The sequence below is a fragment of the Hyperoodon ampullatus genome (genome assembly GCF_949752795.1).
Source record: "Hyperoodon ampullatus genome assembly, chromosome: 20".
Taxonomy (NCBI): domain Eukaryota; kingdom Metazoa; phylum Chordata; class Mammalia; order Artiodactyla; family Ziphiidae; genus Hyperoodon; species Hyperoodon ampullatus.
In genome coordinates, this window is record NC_136933.1 from 31,102,213 (window position 1) to 31,125,951 (window position 23,739).

The 23,739-nt window shown below is 40.3% G+C and overlaps 1 protein-coding gene across 1 annotated transcript in view; it reads right to left on the minus strand.

Annotated features, from left to right (window-relative positions):
• The window catches only part of ASB5 (ankyrin repeat and SOCS box containing 5), a gene marked incomplete at both ends in the record, with an annotated part of 50,238 nt that extends 26,889 nt beyond the window's left edge, over window positions 1–23,349 (minus strand). Inside the window, one exon of the mRNA XM_079726796.1 lies at window positions 23,001–23,349. Within this exon, the coding sequence (XP_079582922.1) occupies window positions 23,001–23,349 (349 nt within the window). The remainder of the gene's footprint in view (window positions 1–23,000) is intronic.
• Between the last annotated feature and the right edge of the window lie 390 nt (window positions 23,350–23,739).

Below are 23,739 nucleotides of genomic sequence, written 5' to 3' on the forward strand. Positions count from 1 at the left end.
CCACAGCAAGGTTGCAGCAGTGCCCCTTAACTGCTAGAGATATCCATAAATTATCTGATTTACGCATATAACTTTCACCGACGTTTAATAAATCGTAAGTGGTAAACAGTGATTCTCAATAAAGAGGACACGACGTTACCACAGATGGTATATTTCCATCACGAAGACTTCTGTGAAGCCCAGATCTTTGTGGAAGGGTAAGGAAAAACCAATTTTTGCTGTTGCTGTTATTCTTAACGTGGTATCTTCGAAAGCACTTGGCTAGCCTGTAAGCTATGAAATCACTGGAAAAACAGCAAAATGAAAGATACTATTGTAAAAGAAAAAATAAACAAGGAAGATCTAACCAAAGAGAGCGATCCTGTTTTTGAAAGCAGGGCTCCACATTTTTCAGACCTCTGCTAAACATATATTTAAAATAAAGTACATATTGCATTAAAAAATTCCTATTTTTTTTAATCACAATACATAGGAAAAAAAGATTTTAAACTCTCATTGATGTGACTTTTTTTTTTTTTACCAATTTTACTTACATCAGCAATTTATCTACATTTGATTTGATAGATGTCAGGAGAGCCACTTTCTAATGGAGCTACTGTAACCAAGCAGGACCCTGTGAGGTCTTCCCAGAACAGACCTCCACCGGTGTCCTCCACCTGCCTTTTGTCTGTAGAAAAACTTCAGTCAAAGAATAAATCTAATCAGAGAAATGAGAAAATGCAGAAAGGAAAACAATCAAGCAAGAGAAAATAATAATACTTTAGCCACTGAACAAAGTCAAGGACGTTTAGCTCTTCCTCAAGGACTGTAGATAACACTCTGAGCCATGTCCTTTGAGCTGTTTTGCAGATACTGAAACTCCCACCAGATGGAAGAAGTTAACTGCATGCTGCCCACCAGCACGTAGACCGCAGACCGGGTGGAGCCAGAAGGTTGATGATGCTGATTCCCCATTACCTCACCACCAGCCAATCAGAAGAATGTCCACGAGCTGACCACGCCCTGCTCCTTGAACACTGTAAGACCCCTCACTACCCCTCCAGGGGGGACAGACAGTCTTGAGGGCAGTAGCCCGCTGTGGCCCCCCTTCCCCTGGCAAAGGAATAAAGCTGTTTCTTTCCACTTCACCCCAAACTCGGTCTCCGAGATTTAACCCGGCACCGGTGCACAGAGGCTGGATTTCAGCAACACTACTTGTTCCAGTATTAGTGTCTTAATTAGGAGCCTCAGCTCTGCAATCCAACTGCCAAAGCTGGTTCGTCTCCCAGTTCAGCCAAATACTAAAATTGTTACCTTGGGAAAGCTACTTACTTTCTTTGTGCCTCAATTTCCTTACATGGAAAATGGGATAACAAGCCTACCTTGCAGGATTTCTCTGAGAATTAAATGAATTAATACATAAATCAGAACAATGCCTGGTACCCAGTGAGCCCCCTATTAATGTTAGTTTTTTTTCTTTTTTTTGCGGTACGCGGGCCTCTCACTGCTGTGGCCTCTCCCGTTACGGAGCACAGGCTCCGGACGCACAGGCTCAGCGGCCATGGCTCACGGGCCCAGCCGCTCCGTGGCATGTGGGATCTTCCCGGACCGGGGCACGAACCCGTGTCCCCTGCATTGGCAGGCAGACTCTCAACCATTGCGCCACCAGGGAAGCCCTAATGTTAGTTTTTATGGCATTATTCTTACTAGTTTATAATGTAGATATAAATGCATCATTCATGCTTTCTTCATCAAATCTTGTCTTTCTATCTAGTGGCAAAATTGAAAAGCAAATTCAAAACCCTCAAGTACTTCAGTTACTGGTAAACCCTACAGATATTCATGGTTCATTAGTTGTTTAGTGACTATGGTGTATATAAAACAGTTTCTGGTATACTAGATGTGACTTTGCTACCTCATAAGCAAAACAAAACAAAACAAACAACCAAACAAAGACAGCCCATGAAAATGAAGCAACAGAAAACACTGCAGAAGAAAAGTTGCAGGCTCAAAAATACATCCATCCTATGTCACAGGTGAGTCTACTGGTTGCAGAGAAAGAAACGTTCATTGATATATAACAGACCAGCCATTTTCATGTAAAAGTCAAAAATTTAGGAAACACTAAAAATATTAGAAATGAGGAAATTTTTTAAAAGAGGAAAAAGCCACACATTTTGAGGTAATAATATTCTGGAAGATGGAAGTCTCTTAAATATCCTTATCAACAGCCCCTTGGTTCTGGAAGGTTTTGCCAGTGGTGATGAAGCCAAGATGATCTGGACAGTCCCCAAGTTTGCCGAGTTGAACTGAATCCAGATCAAGTTGAATTTTACCTAAGTTTTTTCCCGAACAGACAAAGAACTGATGGCAGTTCTTAAATGTGCAATAACGCACTATGACGTCTTACACTGGAAGTGCCTTAATAACTTTGCCATTACCCCAGGGCTTTTACCCCAGATGTTGATGTGGAACCGTGCGTAAACCAACCTGTTAGTTCATCATGCCAATCCCACCCCCCCAAAATTCCCTTAGTTATGTCCATATACATTCATTTCCAACACCGCCACCCTGTAGTTCAAGGCCTCGCCTGAGCTACTGTACGTTACCTACTGTAATAGTCATTCCCTGTTCTGCTTACATTCATTCTGGCTGTTGTTCAACCCATCTTCTCTTTATTGATCAAGTGATATGTTTGGGATCTGCTTCAAAATAGTTCCAAGGTAACTTTAGCAGCTTTGATTGTGTGCTTCTGCAAAAGCAAGGTTGTATCTCCTAATAGGATGTTATCTTGCTGCTCAATTTATGGGCCAGGATGTTACTTAAAACAGGAAACCTCACCATAAGAGATTTCTTAGAAAGATGATTTCTCATGCTCGTTTTGGTTTGCTGATATTTCACTTAAGATTTTTGCAGCTACAATCCTGAGTGAGATTAGCCTCTGATTTTCCTTATACTGACCTTCTCAAGTTTTGGAAATGTATCAGTTAAATTTCGATCTCTCTGAATATAATATATAGAACGAGGGATGTCTTATACCAATGAGCCCTTCCACAGGTGTGGGTTACGAAGCCTCTGCAAGGCTGTTGTCTTTGCATGTATGCTGGGCTTGGCTTTACTGTAGACTGTCTGGCTGGAGGTCTGCAGTGAGAGCTGAATGTTGAAGCAGGGGAGAGCAAGGATGTACTGGAACCAGAAGAAAACCTGGAGGGTGTTTGTCTCTCACCACCTCCAACTTCCAAGATGCAGGTGACCTGAGGAGAAGCTGGTACCCTTCACCACTTGAGAGGCAGTCGGGAGGGAGCTGAACCAGCTGTGGGTCTGGATGTTGCTGGATGAGCAGTGGCCTGTGCCGGCAGCCATGGTGCCCAGTGTCCACAGCAGACTTCAGAGTGTAAAGATGGTGGCTCTTCACTCTGTACATATTTTTCTTCTGGTTGCTCCCAACCCAGAACAACAGAGGAGGGGGGATTCCGGGAAGCAGTTCAGGATAACTAAGGTGACACCGTACACAGATGCCACAGGTAACAGGGCACTGGCTCCACGAGATGAGAGAGGCTAGTCTCTTGTTTTCTCTACTGTCATGGTTCACCTATTAGAAATATTTCTACCTAGGGTGCTTGGTAGAAGCCACTGGTAAAATCATCTACTCTTGGAGATTATTTCGGAGGAAGTTTAAAAACTAATGATTATATTAGTGATTTTCAGACTACTTAGGTTCTTTATTTCTTAAAAAACTCAGCTTTGATAAGTTATATGTTTCAGGAAATTGTCTATTTCATCCAAATAGTCAAAATTATTGGCATTAAGTTGTTATATAATAACCACTTATTATAAAAATTTCAGCAACGTCTGCTATTATGTTCTCTTTGATTCCATCTGTTGTTTATTTGTAGCTCTGTTCTGACAGAGGTATACTACTTACTAGTTTTTCCACAGGTTATCTTTTAGCTTTGTTTATAATCTGTTGATAAAAAGTTACTTCATTAATTTCTACTTGCAGCTTTATTATTTTCTTCCTTCAGTCCGTGGAAGTTGATTTTGCTCTTTTCATAATTTTGATTGCTTGATCTATGAGTTAAAGATATTTTCTGTTTCCAAACATAATGAGATTTTTTCTCATTGCATTGTTAATGATTTCTACATTAATTTAACTGAGAGGAGTGGATGTGTTCTATATCAGAGGTCAGCAAACTATGGCTCCTGGGCCACATCTAGCCTACCATCTGTTTTGGTAAATAAAGTGTTATCAGAACAGAGCAAAACCCATTCTATTGTACATCATCTATGTCTTCTTTGAGACTATAACTGCAGAACTGAGACTACATGGCACACAGAAGCTAAAATATCTACTTTCTGATCCTCTACAGAAAAAGTTTGCCAACCTCTGGTCTGTCTAATACCAGACATCGGAAATTTCTTAAGACATGCTTTATGGCCCTGTGGATGCTCAAGTTTTGTAAATGTTCAAAATCTACATGAAAAGAATGTGAATTTAGAGTTCCATTTACCAATAAGAGCTACCTCCTAAATTTCTTCTATATGTTTATATAGTGAGCAGTGTTTGTCTCCTTAATCTATCAATTACTAAGATAATTCTATTAAAAATTTTTCTCTTTCGCCTTGTAGTTATGCCAATATTTCAATTTTCTATTTTGAAGCCATTTTACTGGGTGAATACACAGACTTGTTACAGCTTCTTAGTAGATTTAACCTGTTATTATATAGTGGCATCCAGTAAATTTTTTTTTGGCCTAAAAATCTTACTTATCTCACATTAATATAGTGACAGCACTTTTATTTCCTGAGGCACATCTCTCATGATCCTTTTATTTTCAACTTTTCTGAATCCTTATGTTTTAGAAGGGCCATTCAAAAAGTTCAATCTGAAAATTATCTTTAGAGAACTCAATTTATACTTATTTAAATTACTAATAGATTTAGATTAATTTTTCCTATATTAGTTTGTATTTTCTCCACCTTTTCTGTAGCTTTGTTCTCTTTCTTTGGTTCTTTTGATTTGATTAATTTTATAATTCTGTTTCCTGCTCTTCTCTGAAAGTTATATATTGTATTTATTTTTTACCATTATCTGTACCTTAAACTTTATTCAGACTCAAGCTTTAAGGGGATCTAGAACAGAATCACAGTCAATTAATTTTTGTGCTGAAGGTTTTAATCCATAGACTGGAGGAAGAAGAAGAAATTAAAAAATGGTAATATGGCAATTAGAAAGAAAGAAACCTGGCATTATTCACAAATAATATGATTTTCTACCTAAAACACCCTACAGAACCTACAGATTCTTATTAGAATTAATAAGAGAGTTTAACAAAGTTTCTGGGTATAAAATTAATATACAAAAATTAATTGTAAATACAATTAATTTGTATTAACTGTACAAATTAACCTACAATGTACAGGTGGAAAATGAAAAAAACTAACAAGATACTATTTATAGTAGCATAAAACAATTCAGTACCCAGGAATAAATTAAAGAAAAAATATGTAAGACCTTCTCAGGGGATAATAATAAAACAATACTGAGAGACATTAAAGAAAACCTATATAAATGGGAAAACATATCATGTTTATTCATTGGAAGGTCAAGTGTTGCCAAGATGTGAATTCTCTCTCAAATCAATGACTGATAAGTTAAATGAATTCCAACAATAAACTCAACAAGTGTTTTGGGAATCACAGAAGTTGCTTCTAAAATAGATATAACTCTACCAGGTATCAAGACATAGCGTAAAGCTGTAGAAACCAATATAGTGTGGTTTAGGTCCGGGGAAACATAACCAGTAAGAAAGCCCATAAACAGATGGGCATGATAGGCCCTATACTTATTCAGAGTGGGTCTGCTGCAACTGTAAATCATACCATTCCAAAAATCAATTCCAAGTGGATAACTGGAAAGGAAAGCTTTAATTAGAGAATTCAGGAAAATACTTTCATTATCTTGAAATACAGCAGGGTTGTAACAAATAAATTACACACAAAATATTAACCAAAATGGAAAAGATTTATAATTTGACTATCTTTAAATTAAGAACGTCTGTTCACCAAAAGAAAAACCATAAAAAGTGAAAAGACAAGCCACAGAAGATATTTATAAGAAGTTCCTTCAAGTTTTTTTTCATTTTCTATCTAATTGTTAGAATATAAAAATAACTTCTAAATATCCACGAAAAAGGAGAAGATGACGCAATTGAACAGATGGCAAAATATTTGGCAGGCACGTGACAAAGGAGAAGTACAGCTGGCTAATAAACACGAAAATGGCATTATTAGAGAAATGAAAATTAAGCCATAAGATATCCCTACATGCTCGCTAGATCGGCAAAAATTAAGAATATTGGCAATACCAAATCTTAGCAACAGTGGGAAGCACAACAAATTCTTATATGCTGCTGGTTTCACTATAGATACAACCATGTTGGAAAACAGTGTAACACTAGGTAAAAAAACGAAAGATACTCATGCTGTTTGACCTGGCAATTCCAGTCCTAGAGCTATACCAACTTATTTGTACTGGACATTTAGAGCAATATCATCCGTAATTACTCTAAATTGGGAATGGAATTTATAGCATTGAACATGAGTGAACTTCATATACACATAGATAAATCTTCCTATCATATCATTTAGTGAAAAAAAACAAGTCATGAGAGAGTGTTTAACTTATATAACTTATATAATTCAACTTATATAAAATTTAAAAACAGACCAGGGGCTTCCCTGGTGGTGCAGTGGTTGAGAATCTGCCTGCCAGTGCAGGGGACACGGGTTCGAGCCCTGGTCTGGGAAGATCCCACATGCCACAGAGCAACTATGCCCGTGAGCCACAACTACTGAGCCTGTGAGTCTGGAGCTTGTGCTCCGCAACAAGAGAGGCCGCAACAGTGAAAGGCCCGCACACTGTGATGAAGAGTGGCCCCCGCTCGCCGCAACTAGAGAAAGCCCTCGCACAGAAACGAAGACCCAACACAGCCAAAAATAAATAAATAAATATTAAAAAAACAAAAACAGACCAAATGAAACCGTATCAATTTGGGATGTATTCAGAGGAGTGAAAACCAGAAAGAAAGGCAAGAAAATGATAACAATAAAAGTTAGTCGCCCTCTCTTTGGGGACAGGGAGGGTGTTGTGGTTATAAAGGTTTACCTGGAGGGCTTCTGGGGTCCCAAGGATGCTCCACTTCTTGACTTGGGTCATGGTTAAACAGGTTTCTGCTTTACAGTCTTTTATTAAATTCTATAAATGAGTTCTGTTCATTTTTTTCCCTATGTAGTTTATTTTTTGATTAAGAAGATGCTAATTAATAAAGACAGGGCAGCCAAAAAGATTTTAAAATAGAGGATGAGGTTAGCAGAAAACATAACACCCCAGTAAGAGACGAGGAAGCACTTGGCTCTTCTGACCCTGATGTCCTTTACTCTTGGGGCCTCCCTGCTCACCCTGACAGCCTAAATCTGCTGAACACCTGCTCTAGGACTGAGGGCAGTGAGAGACTTCAGACCTTCTCCCAGATGTGCAGAGGGGTTACTGTTCGCCTCCACGGGACACACAGAGCGCCCAGGATGACCCAGGGACTTTCTCTTAGCACCGAAAGTGTGCACAGTGGGGAGGATGGAACAGCGCCCCAGCGTGGCTCGAGGGCAAAGCTGCCAACAGCACGCATCAAATGACCTTGGGTGATCCTCAAAGTAAAAAGGCGAAAACTTGTCTGCAAGAGTGCAGGGGCTGTTCTCAAATCACTGCAGTTACACGTATTCGGTGACTCACAACAGTTGTTCTGAGCAGCTCAGGTGAGAACATTCTACGTGCTCTGGAATAAGGCAGGTGACGTCACGGGGGTGATAAATTCACAAAGCGTGGCTTGGGTTCTGAGGGCTAAAAGCTTCTCTGGTACAGAAAGGATTCACCAGCAGTTAACATAATGTGAAAGAAACGCTATGTGTTTCAGAGCAAAGAGTGGACTTCAGATACCATCAACTTCTGTGATTTACAGATGGCTTCAAAGAGCCCTATGAGTTCAACAGAGCTACCTCGAGTGCATCTGTAAAACGTGGGCTCTCTCTTCCAACGATGCAGCTTCCACTCCAGCAGCTTTACAATTTGAGCTTCCAGATTCAGACACACACACACACACACACACACACACACACACACACACATACAGAGTCAATGGCTTAAAAATAAAAGGTCCCAAACCCACCGATCTTGCCCAACTCCTCCATTTTGCAGATAGAGAAGCTGAAGTTGACGAAACAAACAAACAAACAAACAAACTGAAGTCGGGAGAGTGTAGGGGGTGTCCTCAGAGCAACCCAGAGCGCTACCAGCAAAGCAAGACCGGAACGGAGACTGTCTGCTTCCTGCATGTGCTTTTCCAACGGGTGACATTTGCTCCTTAACCACAGGCAGACAGATCGAAACCAGTGAACATAAAATAAGGAAGGCGAAAACAGACCTAATAACCGATGGCACCTACCTATGTCATCAGACTTTTGTCAGGATTAAATGAGTTTATAATTGTACACGTTTAGAACAGCCCCTGGCGCGGAACCGAGAACTGGGGCAGTGTTTACTCTTCTCATAAGTGACACTTTTCTTGTCCTTTCCTTCTCTTTACCCACTTTGTTACCACACTGTTCTAGCTCTACCAAATGTCAGTGTGAAGTTTTAAAAAGGCCACAAACCCATACAAGGAATGAAACTAGCAACCCGTGTTCTCCAGTCAGAGGACGACAGCTGCGGGGAGGAAAATCTGATATGCGCCATGGACAAGGGCTTAATGGCCGAACAATTTACACGTAATGCATCTCCTCCCCGCAGTTCTAGCCACAAATAGTTTTATCACCACTAACCACGTGCTCAGGGTAGGTTTAGGCGCTGGCAGCAGCTAGTTTGTTCTATCTTGACATTTGTCATGGACAGTGCAGAGGTGGCACACTGACGTGTGTTTCTGACATGTGAACATGCTTGCAGATGTAGGTCTTAGAGCAGAAAGCGTAGGACGTCAAGAGTCCCAGGGGTACTGGCCTCAGCCCCAAATTTGTCTGGAAAGGCGACGTCCCATACACTCGGGCAGAGCAGCCCAGTGTCCTGCAGGCAGTCTGGCCTCACCCAACTACGTCCCAATAGGAGGCCCACCCCGCGCTGGGGGGCTACGGAGAACCACAGAGAAGAGAGCTCCTGACACTGGAACAGACCATTCCTCCTACTGTAATCCTCTAGCTGCCTGTGTATGAGGAGCCAGTTGTGTGTATAGGCAAAAGCAAGATTTTAAAAATTTTTCCTTATTTTTATGATTCCTACCACTCTGCTAACTTAAACAGGTACTAAAGAATTTGGGGTCCAGGGACTTCCCTGGTGGTCCAGTGGTTAAGACCCTGCACTCCCAATGCAGGGGGCCTGGGTCGGATCCCTGGTCAGGGAACTAGATCCCACATGCCGCAACTAAGAGCTCGCATGCCGCAACTAAGACCCGGTGCAGCCAAAGAAAGAAAGAAAGAAAGAATCTGGGGTCCAGGAGTAACGTACAGAGTGGCTTAAAGGATGAAGAACTGAAGTCCAGAGGAATTGTCCTCAGCAGGTGTTGAGAACAAGTTTTACATCAGCCAAACCCCTTCTGTGACACCTTCTAAGACTTGACAATTTCCTGGTTTGCTGCAGAGAGAGAAAAAGAGCGATCCCCTGTCACTTACAGTTCTGATATCTGGTGTTTGGTGTGTTTTCAGTTCACGATACACACTCTGAAGTACCATGTTGAGCATTCAATTTTAAATGAACAGAGAGAAAACGTTTAATAATAGTTGAAGTTTGGCTCAGAGAGTTTAAAATATTAAGAATAAAAATGCACTCACTTACAATGAGAAATCAAAAGGTAAACCACTAGCATTCCTCACCACAAGGCAAGAGATCTTTGAGTTAATATGAAATGAAGAAGATGCTTGAAGATATTCACAGCCATGAACTATTACTGTTAACAAATGTACATTGAGGGTCTGTTTTGTTTGGGGAGGAGGGCTGATGCCAGGGCATAAAGTTGAAAGGAATCAGAGAAAAGGGACAGTAGGTCTGATTAAGAAGGAGTGGGGGCATTCGTTACAGATTTAATTTCTGGGCAGTACTGACTTTCTGTCTTCATTTGTTCTCTGAGAATTAACTCTGAGAGTCCCTCTATTCACATTTATTCAGCGTGTACAGGGGCCACACCAATGGCCGAGGCAAGGTTAGAATTGGCGATGCCCCGGGGTAAGTGGTAATAAGATCCATATTCTTAAATTTGAATTCCCTCACCCTCTCCCTTCCTTTTCTCTTTCTTCCTTTCTCCCTTCCTTCCTTGGATATTTACTTAGTACCACCATGTGCTAGGCATCTTTCCAAGCTCTGAGAGTGAAATGAACCTCTGTCTTCACGAGACACACAAGCTGGTGATGATCTGGCTTGGTGAGACAGTCAATGTTGAATCTGTTCGGGATACCACACAGATGGGGAAAAAGCAGCACAGAAAGTATTAAGTAATTCTGGGTCTAGGAAGGATTATTACAAAGGCTGCAACCCGTCACAGAGATAGCTCTGGAAAAAGAACATTGCTTGTTTCATAGTATAAACGAAACAAACAAAATGCTGCAAATGGTCAGGATGAGCGGTGTCAGAGGCAACGTCAGAAGACCAGGGCTCATGTCTCACTTTCCTCTAAGTTGATCAATAACCTTGAGCAAGTCTATACATTTAAGCCTCTGCTACCATCTCTGTAAAATAAGCATAATACCATCTAGTAGTTTGTAGAGGTCAGTGATGAGAGATGAAAAGGGATCGTGTGTGTGGAAAGACCTCGTGGATTACAATAAAAATATGACGTTATCACTAGAAAGTGTGGGGTAGGTCAAGTCAAAGCTAGAAATAGAAAGACACTTGCTGACCACCCCCTATTAAGTTCAATTGCCGAGAATTTCAGAAACTAAGGGTTCACTTTATGGTAAAGAGGATGTTTACTTTTCTCCGTTTCTCATTTTCTCCTCCTTCTACAATTATTAATCACAGAATATTTACTAGAAAAGCAACACAGATGTACCTCAATTTAAGAAAATGTAGTACATAAAAATGTATATTTACAAAATGAATTATTTCCAAAGGAACTCCTTTAAGTAACAAGTTTACATGATCATAGAAAAATTCAGTAATTTACCAAAAGCTGTTTTATACACAACGTATGAAGCAAAACTGTGCACATAGTCTGGTGTATATACATGTGATTGGTGCTTTAGCAAGTTGTAAACATAGCTTTAAAAGCTCCTAAGATTTGGCTATTTTGAAAAATAGCATATCTTATAGAATATTTCAATTTCTGATATTACAACACGGAGCTGGATTTCTATCATCTCATAAAACGAATGGCCAGTATTATATCTGCAGCATCATTCCTTAAGAGTCTACCGAGGACTACGCTAGTCTGAGCTACCTTCCAAAGATCTGGGGGAATCATCACTTACTGCTGTGATCTCAGAAATGCTACTCTCCAGTTTGTGAAGTCACCGTAAGACATTCTGATTTGAGAAAGTTCCTTGTCCATCACCATGTTCCTGCCAAGCTTTCAGTAGTAAAGCTGGTTTCTGACTTGCACTTGAGCTTCACCCTTGGTCATGGACACTGCAGGAGGGACGCTAGCCCCAGAGACCTGCCAACGAACAGCCTTAATATTCCTGTTCCCCCAGGGTACTATATACAGCTTAACGGTCTCATACTGAAGAAAGAAGACACAATCATTATTTGTGATTTATTATTCTCTTAGTAGAGGCTTAGTCACCTTCAGATAATCCTTGCAGTGGCCCAATAAAGAAGAAAGGGTTCCTTAAAAGTTCTTGGAGGGCTATTTTGCAAACCTGTGCCTAGGCTCCCAGATAATTTAAAACCCTGATAGATTTTGAGGTTATTCAATGATTCTATGATATAATTCTGTATCCTCTTCCCAGATATAGTCTGCTTATTTTTTTTAAGAAAAAGGTTTTTTTTCTCTTTCTTCATAAGAAAAAAAAAACTTTTTTGTAAGATATGTCCAGTGAAAAACTATGTTTTGCTTGCTTCCTGGAGAGACCAGCTGGCAGAAAAAAAGCAGAGAAAATAAAGGAAAAAAGCCAAATCCCTGAACAGGCTGACTCAGCGCTTCACTGTTAGCGCTGTCAGTATTGGTTTTTGTCTTCCCTTTTCAAAAAGCTGCCAGGGATTAAGAGAAAAAAATAAAAGGGTGAGAAGGACAGTTTGGCTGAGGAAGTTAACATCCCGGGCTTTGCGATGTTGGAGGTTAAGAAGCTTCAGCCCTTTCTCTGGTGGCCACGATAACAGAGCAGCCGGAAGTGTGCAGTTCCATGTCACTGTCACATGCCATGACACACTCATCATAAAGCCCTTCCAGAAAAACCCAGGCTTTCTACAGTATACTCATAACCAGGTACCTGACCAGTTTGCCCAGGAAAACATTTCTGTCCAAAGAATTTCTGGCAAGAGGAGTTTCTTAGACAGAGTAATGTGATGGTAGAAAAAATGTCTGCAAGTCATTTAAAACCCCGTGCTGGGGCTTCCCTGGTAGCGCAGTGGTTGAGAGTCCGCCTGCTGATGCAGGGGACACGGGTTCGTGCCCCGGTCCGGGAAGATCCCGCATGCCGTGGAGCGGCTGGGCCCATGAGCCATGGCCGCTGGGCCTGCGCGTCCGGAGCCTGTGCTCCGCAACGGGAGAGGCCACAACAGTGAGAGGCCCGCGTACTGCAAAAAACAAAAACAGAACCCGTGCTGTGAACTGGCCCGCCCACGTAGCATCCCCTCCAGGTCCTCGACATCCTAACCCAGCCTGCTATCTCCCTTTGCTCCGATCCCAGGTGATGGCTCAGAAAATCTTGTTTTTCGTGAAGCCTGTCAGAGAAAAATGTCTGAATCACAAGAATATCTTGAGTCTTAAAGGCACAGAACCAACTTCTCATTTTTTGCTTGTATTTAGGGGAAATTTTGCGTATTAAATACTTAAAATTCTGTTTGGAAGGGGCCAGCAGACAAATCCCGTGGACGGCACAGAGACCTGGGGAGCTTGAGGCTTGATTTTGTCAAGGCTGCTGTTCACACCATGTGAAAGACCAGTGGTGGGAGAGCCAAGTGGTTGAGAGAAAAATCTCAGGAGCCAGTTGGATCTGGCTTGAAATTCTATGCTTTTAGTTACTAACTGAAAAAAGTTGACAACTTAACTTAAACTTTCACAGGGCTCCGGCTTGTTACTCTTAAATTGACATACAAATAAAACCCACCACGTAAGTGCTGAAATCATGTACCTGAAGAGCTAGCATGATGCTGGGACAGAACACTTGCTTGTCCTGGTGTGATTACCTGCTTACGGTGACTGTTCAGCAAATATAACATGATCATTTCACCATCTTTTCTTAATGATGCTTCTCTGTGTTACTAAATGGTGGGAACTTTTGTACTGTTTTTAAAAATTTTTTTAAGTACAATATAAAGAATTAACATTCATGGAGCCAGACACTGTGGCACGTGGTTTAGGTAATACACTATATATCCCGTATAAAATTTACGGTAACCCTCTGAAATAAATATCATTATGTCCATTTTAGTGATGAAGAAACTGAGGCTACAGACTTCAAATAACTTTCCTAAGACCGCACATCTCAAAAGTGCCATGATAGAAAAATTTATGTGTGACTAAATCGCTATGTTACCAGCAGTGTGATTTATGCAGGGGTCTTTTATTCCTTCCACAGATATTTGCTGAGTTTCTTCAATATCCAAGGCATTGTTTTTCCTATTTGCCATTTCAGTTATTTCAAGGACCAACTGACTTTTCGCTTAGTAAATTATAATTTCCTTCTCTAGAATAACAGCAGTTTTCCCCTGTAGCCCTGTTACAATTCAGTATCCAAGTTTTTGGCAGGAATCAAGTTTGCCTCGTGAGCTTTAGATAATTACAAACTTCTTTTTTTCTCCTTCTAGTTAAATACTTTGTCTTTCGAAAATCTTATTTTTAAAAAATAATCAAAATATTCATTATAATGCTATAGAATCAGGTTTTTGCTCATGTGTGTGCTTTTAAAAATTAAACTTTAGGGCTTCCCTGGTGGCACAGTGGTTGAGAGTCCGCCTGCCGATGCAGGGGACACGGATTTGTGCCCTGGTCCGGGAAGATCCCACATGCTGTGGAGCAGTTAGGCCCGTGAGCCATGGCCGCTGGGCCTGCGCGTCTGGAGCCTGTGCTCCTCAATGGGAGAGGCCACAACAGTGAGAGGCCTGCGTACCGCAAAAAAAAAGAAAAAAAAAAGAAACTTTAGATCATTACAAAAATCTCAATCATTGGATCCAATTAACTTTCATAAACAAAAATCATTTAAAAAATATTTTCATTACTTCCAATGGACCCTAAATTTGAGCTTACTTAAACAGATTTCCCTTTCTTTCACATTCCTGGAATGTCACACCAATTAGATACGCAAGCATCGTTTTAGGACTTAATATTCACTATACAAGAGATAGTCTCTCCAACGCAAACCAGTCTTATTTGATTTCTTTGAAAAATGGTAAGTAGCCCTAAAACTTCACTCCTCTACTAGATTTTACTGGATGAGCAGTTTCATCATAACTACAGGGAAAAGACAGAGAGATAAATGCTCAAATTTTCATTTAGCTCCTTTTCTTTTGGTTCTTGGAGAGTCACTATGAAGAAGCATTCATTCCCTTCCCAGACTCAACAGGTCTGTGATTTTATGTATTTGAACTCTAAAGGAACTGGCTCTGTTCCTTGTCCTAATTCCCCATCCTGGATCATGGCTCAAGAGGGAAATAAGACCCCAAGTTTTCTGAAATTCAGAAATTCCTTTGGTGCATCATTTCATTCTATAAATTACCACTTTCTCTTGATGGATGAGGGGAATCATCATTTCTCTAGTGAAGGAGGTCGAGTTTGGAAAACAGAAGTGGCTCATCAGTCTTCCAGCCGTTAATCAAAGATATGCTGGGTTGTTCCTGAGGAATTCACTCACAGCGTCATCAGGACTTACATGCTCATTATTTAACTGCTATCACAGTGTGTTCAGAACTCTTTAGAGGAAGAGTGGCATCCTTTAGCACTTTGGCAGCAGACCACCTGCCTCGATCAACTAACAAGGAACGTTCGAGGAGCAGATTTTCAATGCACAGGCCTTAACGTTAATCGCATCATTGTCAGTTTTTATTTAAGTCAAGCTGCACACTTGAGGACGGAGATGACCTGGTGTTTCTATTTCAGAACGTCAATGGCATTTCCATATTGAATTTCAGTTTGTTTGTACTCTGCCCATAGTTTAAGACCATAAGCCTTCTGGAAAGAGTTTATGTATTTCTGAATGCTTCTGTTTTGCTCAGTAAGTAATGGTGACATGGAAATTTTAGCTGCTCTCATGGAGAGAGATTGCCTTTGTGCCATTTGACATAGTTATGCCCATTCCTGACGGGCCCCAAATGTTTGCTGTGGTTCTAATCCCTAGGAAAGAATGTGGAACGGATATTCAGTTATGACTCATTTTACAGGGTGGTTAGGGTCAGTAAAGATGCATGTAACTCACATAATATTTTAAATAAACTGGGACAGTTTCGTTTTAAACATTATTTTCTTCTTTTCTTCAAGGAAAAATGCCTCTTGAAGCCCAGCGTCCAAAGATTCATGAAAGTAGAGTTGTTCTGTTCAGGAAGGGAAAGGGGTCCCATGGGAACTTGTTCCCAAGCACCGCCCTAGTCTCTCAGTCCCTGAGGCTCTTCTAGAAAACTCCTAAATCTACTTAGCAGACAGATTTTTAAAATCCCATCCCACAGTAGCCAATGAAGAATTACAGGATTGAGAGAAGAGACCCTTCTAATATATGTCCTCTTCAACCTAAATTTCACAGAATGGACTGGTTTAATTACAGGCCACCTGGAAGTGCTAACGATTTATGAGCCTCTGTAAGCCTCTCCTTCCCTGAGCTGATATTCTTGGGGCACTTCCAGTCTCAAAAGCCAGTGGTCTGCTTTGTAGCATTGCTGTGAGAGGGCTGGAAAGAATGAATGATTTGTTCTTTATGCAGCTGGTAAAGAAGAAATGCCAGAAGTTCTACATAGCCTGTAACCAAACACTTTCTTTTTTTTAAAAAAAAATCTATTGGAGGGTGATTTTGGAGGAATAACCCCCCTGCTTTCATTGACATGGTTCATGTGTCACTGGGGATAAACTTTCCTCTCTCTTCCCCAGGTTAGAAAATGAGCTTAATGTGCTGAGATTGAAGCTGGAATCCATGGAGCTGCCATGGAGCCACCCTGAGGATGTGCACAGCCGACTCAGTGCCCAGGAGGTATTCGATCTTCTCTGAGATGTAGTTCATGGAACAGATGTAATGACATGTTGACTCATTACACCCAGGATTTTGTAAAATACTCATGGTGGCACTGATTTCCATCATTACCTAGTGACTCTTTCTTGTAGGCTGAATCCAGTAAAGGCATTAGAAAACTCGTAATAGAACTCTTTACTTTGGATGTGTGATTTGAGAACACGTGTATTTATTTTTCATTTTGGCACCAACCATCTGTCTCTGTCTCCTCACCTAACATTTATCCTTTAACATTTGCCCCCATGAACCACACCTGTTCAGTTCCACATCTAAAAGTTCTCTTTTTCTTTAGAGTCAGCTTGGTTTCATCCACACTTGTACACAACCAGATATGTTCTGCCTTTGAAGTTTTACCTTGAGCTCCACCTTCTCTCAGGAAGGGCCTGATACTCCCAACAGACCTTCTTAGAGAACATTCATTGCAGAACTTCACTGTGTTCAATTTAGCACCTTATGAATTTCTACTTGCTTGCTGTTTGCTTGTTTTATATGTGCAAGGTTTGGCTCCGCCGACCCAAGTCTCCTGTTACTCAAAAAGCAACTCATATACTATATTTGGTAACTATTTGCATGTACACCCACATATATACACATATACATATCCGTCCATGTACACGTAGCACATAATATTGTGCCAGGAACAGAGTAGGTATCCAAGTATTTATTGAACTGAATTAAATTCAAAATTGTATCAGTTATGTCAATTAATAAGAAAAGCAGCTTATTTTAATAATTTACCACCTTCTGAAAAAGATGGCAAATTGGAAAGCAGAGACCTAGTTTTCATCCTTTAACTGTCCTCATTATACAAAAATTTTAGAGTTGACTACAACAATGTCACCTATATAGAAACTTCATTTTGAAAGTGTTCACCAGAATACGTGTCATTCTTCAGAAGGCTTAGTGGAGAAGCAATGAGCACACTTGCTCTTTCCTAAAACAAAAAATTCTTAGAAATAATAATAATAGTGGATTGAGCGATGAAAAGAACAGAGAGTAACAATGGGGACCGGGGGAGCTTTAAGCATTATGAATAAGGACACGTGCACGATTGTGGGAGAGACTATGCATGGGCTTAACACAGCTTTTATTTAACTGGTGAACCCCAGGCAGAGCTCTTCTCATCTGCACACTTGCTCTTCTGTGCTCCCCGAGCACCTCTTCAACTTTGTAAAATAGCACTCACCATGCTTTAAATTACTTGATTTTCTCTCTCTGTCTCTCCCACTAGACTATACACGCCTTGAGGAGAGGGACTGTGGTTTGTCTGTATATTTTATCCTTCATACCTAGCACAGGCCTTTGACATAGAAGACACACAAGCCAAAGGTATGGGAAGAATAGCCCTAGGAAAACTGACCCCTCCTAAGCTATCATGAGCTAGGCCGAGTTCTTTAATTCCAAAACCCCATGCATTTCTCCAAATATAGAGGAAGAGGAACAATATTAATACATTAAACTATGACAAAGTCTTTTGTAAACTTGGAAAGTTTGTTCCCAGATTCCTGTTCTAATTCACAGTATTATAATGGTTCCTTCCAAAAAAAGTGCTCTGGCATTTCCAAAAAATAGCAGAACATGGGCAAAATTAAAGTCTCTTAACATTTTTTTTGGTAGCACTTTTGATTATAATGTCACGTCTGTTGTGATAGAAGAGCCATTCCATTGATTCCAGTTATTCTTAGGTGGTGTCCTTCCACCTAAGTATAGAAAATGTGTCCCCAAAGTCTCACATCTTCAAGGTATTTTTATACCTTTATACAGTGAACAGCATGACAGAAGTCATTCTACAGGTTGGCTTGAAATTTGTCATGGCTGAGATTCTGAGAAATGTTCCCAGCATAACTAACCTCATAGACAACTAACATGGTAGCACCAACAATCATATGAAGCAAGTTGTTCCTTGGGAACAGGTCTAATGGATATGACTGCTGCACTTGCTGGCATCTGCTGTAAAGTTAAATTCTTAAAGCTGTTTTTAAACCTGGGATGGACTTTACTGATGGAGAAAGAATATTACATCATACAAAATCCTAGCTGCTTTTCCTACCCAGGTTACACTATTCTCTGGAATGACAAGTCCTTTTGCCATTTGACTAGTGGTGCACGTTTACCCCATATCCTATTTCCAAGTGTCAACAACAGACCCACCAAAAAACAAACAAAAGCATGCTTAATGGCAACCCTGAAATCAAATGTATGAAATCACAAGCACAAATATTCTACCAGATGATTCTACATACATTCTGTAGTCTACATAAAGCCTCAACCCTGAAAGGAGCACCCAAAGAGGTTGGATGTCACTAGATTGTCTCTCAAGCAGCCTCACAGAGACATTACCTCGATGAATTTTCCACCCTCCAACATTTGGCCCATGGCCTTGCAGGCTTGGAAACCTGATCTGTCAGCAAAGCTGGAGCAAAATCACATCTGAGAGGTGGACTTACAACTCAGAGAGCACGGAGCACTAAAGAGTGATGTCAAGATGCAAACATAGTAATTTACAGCGAGAACCATAAATGTCAGATGGGCTAAAACACTCCTGGGGCAAGCCAGCACATTCTCTTTCTGCGGACAGACGCGATGGAGAGCCAAGTCATAACCAGAATGTTGCCTGGTGATAAAAAAGTGGAACAAAGGGAATAAACAGTAAATAAATCAACGGCAAGGCTGGAATTCAGATTCTAGTTCTATGACTTCCTGATTCACACTGACATTTCACACTAGAGATAGGTGACCCACCAGACTCACCAAGCAGCTGAAGACCCAGCTCTCTGGGGTGGCATAGGCTGGGAACTGCAGGCTCGCCTGGGTGGGTAATTAATCTTTCTGAATGACAGGCTTTTCCTTTGTTATAACGAATTCCGGGAGACCCTAAGGTAACATTTACTCTCTCTGCCAATGCTATTTAAGGTATCATCAGATTCATTCTTTTTCCTTTTCTTCTTTTTATTTATTTTTTGTTGTCATCCTTTCTTTTCTATCCACACCACCACCACCAAACAAGTCCAGGTCCTCATCTCTTTATGAGGGGCAGGGGCCTAACTGGTCTACCTACTTCGAACCTGTCCCACTGCCCAACTCCAAAGATCACTACTATATAAATCAACCTTGAATTAGCGTTTTGTACGTGTCTCTTCCTATTTTCCTACCTTCACTCATACCAAACACGCTCAGTGACTCCTACTGCCTTCAAGTTGAGTTTGAATTGCTTGGCCTGCTGTTCAAATTCTTTCATATCTGTGCCCAATTTATTATCATTTTTCTACTGCATGAAACTTCGACTCCAGTCCAATCTACTGTCTCTTAATATCCTATGTGCACTCCAAGTCCTGCCTCTGCTCTGTTCCTGGGTTCCTGGGGTCAACTCAAGATCTTCCTCCTCCATAAAAATGTCTCTGAAGGTCCAAATCTGAAACTGACCTTTCCAGTCTTTAGGCTCATTTGGTATTCAGTGTATCTGGAAAGTAAGTATTATATGTAGATATACCATCTCCTCAACTAGAATAACCTACTTACAGTTGGGAACAATACATTTTGCCTTTTTTATACCCTGTTTCTTCAATGCCTCCATACCAGGGGTGCTCAGTAAACAGGTGCTTAGAACTGACCTTGTCCACAAGTAGGTAAAACTACTGAACTCTCCTCAGAGCCTAAGATAGAACTTGAAAGGTATGACCCTTAGCAGAGGAGGGGAGCTGTCTCTCCAAGTGCCCGTGGGTTATGAGTGGCACATGGCTTCTTCCAAGCCCTTGGAGTGATATCAGGAGATCAGTGTTCTCCCCTGCATCTTCCCCTGCTCTCCGTACTGTCTGATGTCACAGCTGGAGACACTGTTCCACTCCTTAGTCTCACTCAGTCTCAAAGTAAAGTGTTAGCTTTAAAAACAGACTAGACCTCTGATATGTGGGCACTATCACCAGGACACTTAACAGCAAGAAACATACAGGGAGAGAGTTACACAGAAAATCCTAACGAGTCCCTTCAATACGATGGCAGAGTTAATAAAGGGATGAAAAGGCAGATTTCTAAGGTTTATAGGCATAGCAAAGGGATCAAGAAGGAAACAATCGTAAGCGATTTTAGTTACCATGTTGCTTTTCAGTATTCTTGTTGTGTAATCATACCTTGGTCTCAAGCCTGAGTGGAAAGTGCATTGAGAAAGCTCATCCCATATTTGTCTAATACAATGAGCTGATCTGCAACCGTATCTGGGAAGACAGAGTTTCTTTTATTTCATACCGAAGCACTACAGCTCATGGGGAGGACATCCAGAATGTTGTCAACAGGGTCTTTCATGATTATGAAAGACATGAAAATACGCACATCATCTCATATTTCATGGATTTTGGCAACTCCACATCAGAAATGTTGGGGAATGATCTGGCTAAGTCTTGAAAGTAGGAATGAGAAACCTAATTCAGAATGGAATGAAGGTGATAATCTCTGCTAGGAAGGAGGAAATTGCTAGATTAAACAAAGATAATTAAGCCTGATTAATCATAAAAACATAAACAAAATAAAAATAAGTTTAGTAGTAGTAAATAAAAGAAAAAGCTATGTTAAAATAGAGAAAGTAATAATTTCCTAGGCAAGGAAGAATTAATTCTTAGAGGTAGACCAAGAAAGAGCTTGTAAGGTTCCTGACTGTCCTCCTAATATTAAAATAAAATTGGAGACTAATTATGCTTACACTGAATAAAAATTATAATAGTATATTGTATTGTTTAGTATATAGATTAATGCAAGCTATAGGAAGGGAGAATTCTGTTAAACAGATACAAAATTAAAAATAACAGAAAACAAACATTTGAAAACTCTATGTTCCCCATTTTTATTCCCAGGAAAAGTATTTTCTATTAGTGAGTGTGGATTTCTTTCTCTCCTTTTTGGGATATAATCCTAGAGTTCTAATATATCTTAACACAGACTCATAAAAGTAGGCGGGAACATGGAAGCCATTTCACATATTCCCATGACCTCCCAGCATGAGCACACTGAGATCAGGCTAAAGAGGGGACAAGTATTTCTTTATATTTGTAAATAAGTACAAAAGGAGATTCCAGAGCTTCCTCTAAAACCCTTGTCAATCCACTAAAAATGGTGGAGTTTTAGCCAATACTTCAGTTTTTATGCACGGCAATTCTCATAATACGTAGACGAGATTTGAGTATAAGGTAATGAGCTATGGGCTGCCCGTGACAGTAAACTTTCTCACGTTAGGATCGCATAGCCTATTTAGTCTTATATCTAAAAATACGGGTTTAAAAAATAAAATTAAAATACGGATTTTGTTTTAAAATCTAGTCTCCTATGTTTGCTGGTTTTTAAACAAAATATTCCATTTACCAACGTGGTGTATGCCACATTTAAATAGTTATACCTGGTCTGAAGCAGAGCTGGTGGGTGAAGGATTAAATATTGTCTATTTCCCTAGATCCCAACTTCCTTGTGAGAGTTTCATCCTGGCATTTAGATTAAATTCCTCACTTGGCATAAGAACAATCTTCCTCAGGAAAAATGTACTCCTTATCTACCTCATACGCCAAAAAAGATTTTCTACCTTTATTCAACTTTCCATGTATCTACAGAGTCGCCTAGATTTTAAAATAAGTTATTCCACACATTGAAAAATGTAGAAAAACAGATTTTAAGAAGGCAAGCTTTCTACTCTAAGCATTCTTTAAAAAAAATACACTCTCTAATTATGTGATAGTGTATTTTGATTCTGAAAATTAAAGTTACTTTAGAGGTATGTAGGGCTGTAAAATGTGCATGCTTGCCTGATGATTTTCAAACCAGAAATTAATCAAAAGGCTATAAGAAATTAAAATGTCACCTTGAAGCCCATCCTAAGAATTTCTTTTATTATACAGAATTTCAGTGCAATAGAATGGAAATGGTTTTACAGCCTTTCAAGTTGAGGGTCAAAATGATCATTTCTCATTTAGTCTCACACTTCAGTTTCTTGTAGGAAGCATGATGGATGTACTTGGTTGCATACATGTTAACATTTGTTAATTCATGTTCCTATCCTCATATGATCAATTTTTTACAAATTGAGCAAAAGCAACAACAATTCCATCAGGAAAACATATGCCGTAAATCTTAATGTTCACCACATTGTGCTTTACTTTATAATGAAGCGGTTAACCTTGGTCAAATAAAAATTGTGAGAAACCAATAAAACTTTCAAATCTTCTCTTATAACAATTCTTTTTCCATATAACTAAAGACTTGATTTAAAAAATCATAAAATCTCAGGTATATTAAAGGACAGTTGAAGTGCAATCAGTAACTGAAGCCTGTGAATGCATGGCTTGGCACACGAAATGTTAAAAGTTAGAAAATATTTATTAATAGGAAAATACTGATATATATTTAAAACTATGCTTCCATGAGGCTATTCTGCAATGATGCCTTGATTTCATTAACCCAGAAAAAGTAATTTTCTTTTTTATGAGGCCATGAGGGGAGTTAAATATTTTCGCAATGACAAGTTGGCAAAATATTCGCTTTGAAGCAGTCCCTAAGGGAAACATGGGATGTTTTCTTGGATCGCGCGTGCAAAATAAATCAGCGCGAAACACGAGCGCAGGTCGTGAACATACCTTGTCCTGGGGTTACTCCGTAAAATTCAGCCGCTATCCGGGCCGCCTCCTTGCGGTTGCCTTTCACTATGTAGAAGTGACTGAGGATGGCGAGGCTGATTTTCACAAAGAGCTTGAAACAGAACAGTGAGAGGATGGTGAAGTAGACGTTAGACAGCTGCTGAGCAAAGGGCCGGCTTTCTTCGACCACCGACATCGCTGCACCAGCCCGGCTGCTGCCGCCCTCGCTCAGATCCAAGTCCCGACTGTGCCTGGCTCCGGTCCGGGATGCTCCTGGACAGCTGGTCCTGAGGAAGGAAAACAGCAGCTGGTAACGATGCCTCCAGCTCAAAATATTTATACCGTCCATAAAAGTGCTTCGCACACTCCTATTGGTCTGAAGGTATTGCGCGGGGGGCAATGGCAACACGTGCCGCTTCCCGACACTCCTGACTTTCCGTGCTGGCTGCAAAATGACACCCCGCCTCCCTGCTCTGAACTACAAAATCCAGGTACTGAAATGTAAATACAGATTGTTTCCCTTCAGTGTCAGCAGCGCTTTGAAGACTTTGCGTAAGGGGTTCCTGGTGTTAACGTTAAGTGCTATTCCTAATATCAAGGAAAAATTAAGCCCATCAGTTCAAACCTTGAAAATGGTCGTATTTGTAGGCCAGGAGCTAAATTACCAAATAGTCCATGGCTTGATGATTTAATGATCACTCATCAACTTCGCCAAATTGTGGCTTCCACCGTTGTCAGG